Source organism: Cicer arietinum, chromosome 5 (assembly GCF_000331145.2).
Source record: "Cicer arietinum cultivar CDC Frontier isolate Library 1 chromosome 5, Cicar.CDCFrontier_v2.0, whole genome shotgun sequence".
NCBI lineage: Eukaryota > Viridiplantae > Streptophyta > Magnoliopsida > Fabales > Fabaceae > Cicer > Cicer arietinum.
In genome coordinates this window covers 20,027,914-20,036,900 of record NC_021164.2, presented here as the reverse complement: position 1 = coordinate 20,036,900, position 8,987 = coordinate 20,027,914, and the positions used below count along the sequence as shown (strand labels likewise).

At 33.9% G+C, this 8,987-nt stretch overlaps 1 protein-coding gene across 1 annotated transcript; it reads left to right on the top strand.

Moving 5' to 3' along the window:
- Window positions 1–211: 211 nt before the first annotated feature.
- On the top strand, window positions 212–3,273 carry LOC101495312 (pentatricopeptide repeat-containing protein At4g20740-like). Its single transcript, XM_004514950.4, has one exon. The coding sequence runs from the start codon at window positions 618–620 to the stop codon at window positions 2,778–2,780; it is 2,163 nt and encodes a 720-aa protein (XP_004515007.1). The 5' UTR covers window positions 212–617; the 3' UTR covers window positions 2,781–3,273.
- The last annotated feature ends 5,714 nt before the right edge of the window (window positions 3,274–8,987 follow it).

The window sequence follows — 8,987 nt, the reverse complement described above, 5'->3', positions numbered from 1 at the left end:
TTAGTATCTCTGATTTCAGTTTGAAATGGTTGTACCTATTTCTAAAATTAAAAGGGTAAAATTATTAACCCTAAGATGTTTAAAGTGCAATTTGGTGATTTATTTTTTTTATTGATAATGAAAATAAAATAAAATATGAATTAATGTAAAAGTGACGGCATAGAAAACCTTGATCTATAAGACTTCTCTTCCCCTCAAAAATATTTTCACTAATAATACTTGGATAATCTATTTCACTAATTTTATCTGGAAAAAAAAGTGCAATAGTCTTGTCACTCTCTGTCTTCTTCACCAGTTTGGTGGAAAGCAGTGACGCCATGACATGAATGAAAATCTGGTATCAACGCCTCTTCTTCCCTCCCATTCTCACAATCGACATTTCCATTTACATTACACACTTGATAGTTGATACTACACACATCCTCCTTCAAAAGTTACAGCATTCCTTACATTTCCAACATCATTCACTTTCCTTCTGTTTATTCATCAGTCATCACTAACTAACTACCCCACCCAACAACTTCATACATAATCACATTCTCAATTTCTCAGCACCAAAAAACCAACACAAATTGCCACACACAAAAAAAAAAAAAATACAGTACAATCCTTAAAAAATGCCTCCTCAAACACCAACAACACCAAACAAATTTTATTTCTACTACGGTCACCGCCAACCCTCCCAAAACCGTCCAACCGTACGCGGCGGCCTTTTCTCCAATCGCCAAACTCTCACTCCTCCCAAACCTAAAACCACATCCCGCCCTTTCGAAATCCAAAAGTGGGACCCACACTTCCTCTCCCAACAAAACCCCTCACCACCGCCATCACCATCCCCGGCAGCATCATTCTCTGCGTCCCTCCGCCTCTCCCCGATCGTTCGATTCATCGTCGACGCTTTCCGCAAAAACGGTTACAAGTGGGGCCCATCGGTTATAACTGAACTCAGCAAATTCCGTAGGGTTCCTCCCAACCTTGTTGCTGAGGTGCTTAAAGTCCAAACTAACCCTACCATAGCTTTCAAGTTTTTCCGCTGGGTAGAAAACCAGAAAGGTTATCATCATAATTTCGCTTCATTTAATGCATTTGCTTATTGTCTTAACCGTGCAAATCATTTCCACGCCGCGGATCAGCTCCCTGAGCTGATGGACGCTCAGGGAAAGCCTCCGTCTGAGAAGCAATTCGAGATTTTAATTCGAATGCATTCTGACGCAGGAAGAGGTCTTAGGGTTTATCATGTTTATGATAAGATGAGGAATAAGTTTGGTGTGAAACCTAGGGTTTTTTTGTATAATAGGATTATGGATGCTTTGGTTAAGACTGGGCATTTGGATTTGGCGTTGTCGGTTTATAATGATTTTAGGGAGGATGGATTGGTTGAAGAGAGTGTTACTTATATGGTTTTGGTAAAGGGATTGTGTAAAGCTGGGAGGATTGGTGAGATGTTGGAGGTTTTGGGGAGGATGAGGGAGAAATTGTGTAAGCCGGATGTTTGTGCGTATACCGCGTTGGTTCGAATTATGGTTGCAGAGGGGAATTTGGATGGTTGTTTGAGGGTTTGGGAAGAAATGAAGAGAGACGGAGTTGTGCCGGATGTCATGGCATATGGTACTGTCATTGGTGGTTTGGCTAAAGAGGGAAGGGTTAAGGAGGGTTATGAGTTGTTTAAGGAGATGAAGAGTAAGGGTCATTTGATAGATAGAGCGATATATGGATCGTTGATTGAGTCGTTTGTGGCGGGGAATAAGGTTGGTTTGGCTTTTGATTTGTTGAGGGATTTGGTGAACTCAGGATACCGAGCCGATTTGGGGATTTATAATAACCTTATTGAAGGTTTGTGCAATTTGAATAAGGTTGAGAAGGCTTATAAGCTTTTCCAAGTCACTATTCAGGAGGGTCTTGAGCCGGACTTCTTATCTGTAAAATCGTTATTGTTGGCCTATGCCGAAGCGAAAAGAATGGAAGAATTTTTTAAGTTGCTTAAAAAGATGGAGAAATTGGGATTTCCACTCATTGACGATCTGTCCAAATTCTTCTCCCATTTGGTTGAGAAGAAAGGACCGGTAATATCACTAGAGGTATTTATACACTTGAAAGAAAAAGGTTATGTTAGTGTTGAAATATACAATGTTCTTATGGATTCTCTTCGATTGAGTGGTGAATTGAAGAAAGCATTATCACTCTTCGATGAAATAAAGGGCTCGGACATGAAGCCTGACTCGTCAACATATAACATAGCAATTCTATGCCTTGTTGATTGTGGTGAAATTCAGGAGGCTTGTGTATGTCATAATAAAATCATTGAGATGTCTTGCATTCCTTCTGTGGCTGTTTATCATCGCCTTGCTAAAGGTCTTTGTGAAATAGGAGAGATTGACGAAGCCATGATGCTTGTTAGAGATTGCTTAGGCAATGCTACTAGTGGACCTATGGAGTTTAAGTATTGTCTTACCCTTATTCACATATGCAAATTTAATGATGCAGAAAAGGTGATTGATGTATTGAATGAGATGATGCAACAAGGTTTCCCTTTATGCAATGTTGTATGTTCTGCAATCATCTCTGGCATGTGCAAGCATGGAACAATTGAAGAGGCCAGAAAGGTTTTCTCAAATTTGAGAAACCGCAAATTGTTGACAGAATCTGATACTATTGTGTACGACGAATTACTAATTGATCACATGAAGAAAAAGACAGCGGACTTGGTAATATCAGGATTGAAGTTCTTTGGTCTAGAGTCTAAACTAAAGTCAAAAGGTTGTAAGCTGTTGCCAAGTTGAAAACTGTTATGGTGGAGACTAATTATTTATTTCTTTTTGGTCATTTATATTGATGCTGCCTGAGAAGCATTTTGGAGAGGTCAACTGTTTTTTTATTTTTTTTAGAGCATCTCATATGTTCAATTCCGTGGCTGCGAACACTTTACATATTACAAAGAATTAGACACATGTTTTTGGACATTATTGCTTACTTTATACCGTTGGACACTGTTGAACTATGGCAGTCATCCGTTCTGAGTTGCACAGATTGTATCATGTAACAGACAATGTCGCTTTGGAAAGATGACTCGACATCAAATCATAGCATAAACTTACGCTCGCTTCGTGGCGGTATTTGGAGTTCTGAGTATCATTTTATAGTGTTGCCTGCTTCAATCTTTTGTAAATTGAAAAATATAGATATTTTGATTTATATTTTTATCAGACAAAGTATACGATGTAGAGTATTGATGTGTTATTAATATTTAAGCAAAATCTCTTTGTTCAAAGTTAATCCACCTTTTCTTCATTTCCCCAATAGTTCTTAGTTAGGAACCCAATAAAAGGCCTTTTACCTTTTAATGTTAGAGAATTAGAGTTTGTTCTGTTTTTGTTTTTATTTTCTTTTTGAAGTTTTATTTTAATTACAAAATGTCATCTTGTTTCCACTTTGTTTCATCCTTTCAATGTTTTGCATATAAAGCACTTAGAAAGCTTTTAATTTTTTCTTTGTTTCCTTTATAAAATTTTGAAAACAAGAAACTGTGGAGACAAGGTGACATTTTTGTAATTAAAACTTAAACAAGAAAGTGAAAACAGAAATTTCTTTTTGAAATCAAACAGGCCCTTAGCTTTTTGTTCTAACGTTGCACTTTATCTCTCAGTGTATGCAGATTGATAGCATGTTTGTATAAGTTGATAGAGGCAGAACCATTTTTTTAAGAAAATTTAAGCTGCATTAATTAATTGTACCAATATATGTTTGGAAGCACGATTCGCCACAGTTGTTGATATATCAAGATGAAGAACTATATCATTACATTTGCCAGCTTATCTATAAAAGCATGGAGGTAACTTGTACAATGGTGAGCTTTGCCTATACTCATACTGTACTACTGCCCATTTATATTGCTGCTGTGTGTGATAAATACATAGCTAATTCTGCTAGTTAAAAAGAGCAAGTAAGATACATTTTCATTTATTTTGTTACTTTTTGTTCTCTGCATTCTCCTTCATATACATTTTTTCCTAGATGTCAATCATCACCAAATTAGTGGTTGGAAACAACCTGATTAAATTGATAAGGAAATTGTGTTTTGGGTTTCCTTCCTGTCCCTCTCTTTGTTCACTTACCAGTAACTTGAACCTTTATTTCAATTGTGAAGTGAGAGCTTGCTTACATTTTTGCAGGGGAGTGCATAATTTGTTGTTAATGATATCATGATTAGAGCTGTCAATTTCACAAATCTACAAGTTATTAGCCCTAGCCCACATATTGGAGGGGCAAAAAATTTCATAGTTTAAAAGGTCCTAAAAAGGAAAGCTTCCAAAACCAAAAAGGCTCTAAATACAAAGAAAAATATTGAGAGATATGTAGAATAACTCGTCTGTTTCAACTACACAACGGAGGTTCTTTATATAGACCATCAGTATTAAACAAACACAATTACAGGAATACTAATAGACATGAATACTAACAGACAGAAATACTTACAGCCTATCTAATTATTTACATTTTAATATAATATTTTAACACTCCCCCTCAAATTGGAACATATAAATCAAATGCACCCATCTTGTTACATATATAACTAATTCTAGGACCTCGCAATGAACTTGTAAAAACATTTGTCAACTGATAATTGGAATTGACAAAGCTAGTGATGATGTCACCTGATTCGATCTTCTCTCTAACAGAATGACACTCTATCTCATTATGCTTGGTCCTCTCATGAAAAAACAGGATTTGAGACAATGTGCAATGCAGCTTGATTATCACATATTAGTGTCATTGTGTTGACCTCTTCAAATTGAAGTTCTTTCAGTAACTGTTGGATAGATACACAATTTTCACTATTTCATTAAGTTTATCACTTTCTAATCATTTGTTGTATTTGTTCTTTTTCCCAGGTTATTAATTTTAGGATAATTGGGTTCCGTTCTCTATAATTTTCACTCTATCAATTGGTTTGGTTTATTTGGATTAGTTTTTATTTTTATTTTCCTACTCTTGTTTTTGTTTGATTGCTTTGGTAATGGATAGTTTATAGCTGAGTTGAGCTTTATCTGGTTTTGAGTAGTTGCTTATGATTATCTGCTACCATTTGCATCCATTTAATGGTTTGCTAATCAGCTTTATGAGGCTTTGATGTTTATTAAAATGTTTTTTTTGAATTTGGTTCTTATTGTTACTATGTTAATAATTTTATGGTTTGATTCTTTGATAGTATATGTCACTGATTTATTACTATAATTTGCTATTTCTTTGATTTACTTTTCACTTTATTTGTTGTAGTGGAGTGTTCCTCTACTTGTATTTTGCTTTTATATACATGATAGATCACTGAAGTTGGATATTAGGAGAAACAAGAGGCTGATACATGATAGTCTAGAAAAGTTTGATTAGTCAACTATATGTTTTAGGAGAAAAATACCTAAATAATTAGTAGCCATATTTTCCCCAAGGTCTAGCAAGGTTTGATTAGTTACTATATATTTCACCTTTCACAAACCAACAAGACTAACACATCTTGTTCTCATGATCAGCGGTTTATTCAACATCTTGTTCTCATGATCAGCGGTTTATTCAAAATCCGCTATGATACAGTGCTATAGCGCCACTATAGCCGCTATTTGACAACATTTTGTATTAAATTGCATATTGCAGAACAATAGCGGTTTGTTCAAATTCCGGTATGCTATAGCGCTATAGCTTCTATTAGACGATGCTGCTCATGACTAAATTGTAAAGCATATTTTTTTTCTTCTTTCATTTCCCCTCCTTTGCATATGCTAAAGAGGAAAGGTTGTGTTTGTAGGCAAGAAAATTGAGATTTTTATAAGTTGCAACAGATGAATAATTCAGTTAAATTTGAATAATGGAGTTCCAAAACTCATAAACATGAAAATAATAAATTTAAAATTATAAAATTAAACATAGCTGAGTTGAACTCTAAAACTCATAAACATTAAAATAATAAAATATAAAAAGAGGGTGTTCATTAACACAATCATGTACTCATGCATGACTACTCACTGCATTGTCTGCATCAAAAGGTGAAATGTGAATTATACTTTCTTACAGAAGATTTGTTTAATTTGGTTTTGGCCTTCTCTTAAAGTTTTAATTGGTCTCTCTGATTATAACTTATTAAAATGGACAAAATCAAGTCCCTTGAATAGAGAAACAAATAACAAAAAAAGTTGAGTTGTAGAAATGAAGTCATTGTAATTATTTCAAAACTTTTCTTTTTCTGAGTGTTTGTTATAAAGTTTATCCAAACAAACCCATAGTGATTTGTTTAGTCTGTTACTGGTCCTTGAATGAAGGTTAAGCTGTTAGATAGATACACAGTTTTCACTATCTCATTAAGTTTATCACTTTCTGATCATTTGTTGTTTTTCCCAGGTTATTAATTTTAGGATAATTGGGTTCCGTTCTCTATAAATTTCACTCTATCAATTGGTTTGGTTAATCGTGGATTAGTTTTTATTTTTATTTTCCAACTCTTATTTTTGTTTACTCACTTTGGTAATGGATAGTTCATAGCTTAGTTGAGCTTTATCAGGTTTTGACTAGTTGCTTATGATTTTCTGCTACCATTTGCATACATTTAATGGTTTGCTAATCAGTTTTATGATATTTTGATGTTAATGTAAAATGTTTGTTTTGAATTTGGTTCTTATTGTTACTATGTTAGTCAGTTTTATGGTTTGATTCTTTGATTGTATAAGTCACTCATTTATTACAAAAATTAGCTATTTCTTTGATTTACTTTTCATTTTATTTGTTGTAGTGGAGTGTTCGTCTACTTGTATTTTGCTTTTACATACATGATTATGGAACAATAGCGGTTTGTTCAAATTCCGGTATGCTATAGAGCTATAGTGTCGCTATAGCCTCTATTTGACGACGTTGTTCCTGACTAAATCATTAAACAAGTTTTCTGCACAATTATATATTTGGAGCGGTTTTGCTTGAAATGTAGTGTTCCTTAGGTCATAAAATTAATGTATAATCTGTTTTGGAAGTGTTGGTATCAAGTTAGAAGAGTTTAGTCTTTATGAAAATGAAACATATACATTAGATGCAAGAAAGAACTCAGGTATACATATGGAACTTACCAAATGATAATATTTTGCCTATTGATCAATTTTTTCGAAGGATTTTCCGCTTGATAGGAAACAATTGGTTTTGTTGTGATGGCAGAAGGCTTCCTAGAGCATTATCAAGAAAATAAAACACCTGAAGAAGTAGGTGACAACTATGTTATTGAATTGTTGTCAAGATCCTTAATTCAAGTACAACAATCAAACAACGATTTCGCAAGACAAAAGTTTGTTATGCACGACCTTGTCAATGATTTAGCCTTAGCGGTATCTTGTAAAAGTTGTTTCAGGCTTGAATGTGGCGGCAACATCTCTAAAAATGTTCGCCATTTGTCATATAATCAAGAACAGTATGACTTGTTCAAAATGTTTGAAGTTCTGACAATTTCAAATGCTTGCGAAGCTTCCTACCCATTAACCTTACCAACTTTTATGGAGATTATTATTACTTATGTAGGAAGGTTGTTGAAGATTTGCTACCCAAATTCATAAAGTTACGTGTGTTGTCCTTAAATAATTATCGGAACATAACCACGCTGCCAAATTCAATTGGCAGTATGGTGCAGTTGCAATATCTAAATCTCTCATTCATTGGAATCAAAAGCTTCCCTAAAGCAATTTGTAAGCTCTACAATTTGCAAACCTTGAATTTAATGGGGTGCGAGAATCTCACTGAGTTGCCACTATGTTTCGGACAGTTAATTAACTTATGTCACCTGGATGTTAGTGGGACAAACATAAAGGATATGCCAAAGCAAATTGTTGGACTAGAAAACTTTCAAACATTAACTGTTTGCAATTGGCATGCAAGAAATTGGGTTAAGCGTCAAAGATCTTGGGAAGTTTCCTAACCTACGGGGAAAACTTTGCATCAAGAACCTGCATAATGTCATCAATGCCGTTGAGACTAGTGATGCCAACATGAGAAACAAAGAACATATTGAGGAGTTAGAATAAGAATGGAACAAGCAAACTAAAGACTGGCAAATGGAGAAAGACGTGCTTGATATGTTGAAACCTCACTAAATCTCAATAAACTGAGCATTGACCTATATGGAGGCACAAGCTTTCTGCGTTGGTTGGGAGATTCTTCGTTTTCTAACATGGTGTCCTTGTGCATCTCTAAGTGTGAATATTGCATAACAGTTCTACCACTAGGACAACTACCTTCTCTCAAGGACTTGACTATTGGTGGTGTCGCGTCCGGTTTGTCTGTGAAAAAAAGAAGTCGCCACCAATTTTATTTTTATTAAATGAAAAATTGGATAAAACTTAAAATAATGATTTTTGAACAAAAAATTTGGATTTGGGAGTCGATTACGAGTAAGAAAGTATTTCCACCCTACAACGTCCGTTAAAACGGTTATTCTATAATTAATTAATTATATACAAATTATTTATTTATTTATTTTTACTCCAAAAAGAATAATAAAAAAAAATTAAATTATTTACATTAATAAAATAAGAAAAAATATTTTTTTATTACTTTGGTTTGACAAGGGGAAGATTTTGCTCCTACGTATCCCAAGGTGCAATAGAGAAATCAAAAACACGTAGTTCTTGAATAGAAAATATTTATGTGTTGATCGATTTTATTATTAGTTTTACTTTATATATATATATATCAAAATAAATTAACAGCATAATAGTAATAGTAATAGTAATAGTAATAGTAATAGTAATAGTAATAGTAATAGTAATAGTAATAGTAATAGTAATAGTAATAGTAATAGTAATAGTAATAGTAATGTTTTGTATATTGATTTGTGTATCGTTTTATTTTAAGAAAATACTTTTATTATTTTTTAACTTTTACAAACTATAAAAAAGATAAAATTTCAAGAGCAGATTCACAAGCCGGTGATGCATATGTGGCGTGGACCGACGGCGGTAATAACA

Excerpts from the sequence above, each read along its gene's own strand:
- LOC101495312 (XM_004514950.4), top strand. The coding sequence starts at position 618 with ATGCCTCCTCAAACACCAACAACACCAAACAAATTTTATTTCTACTAC.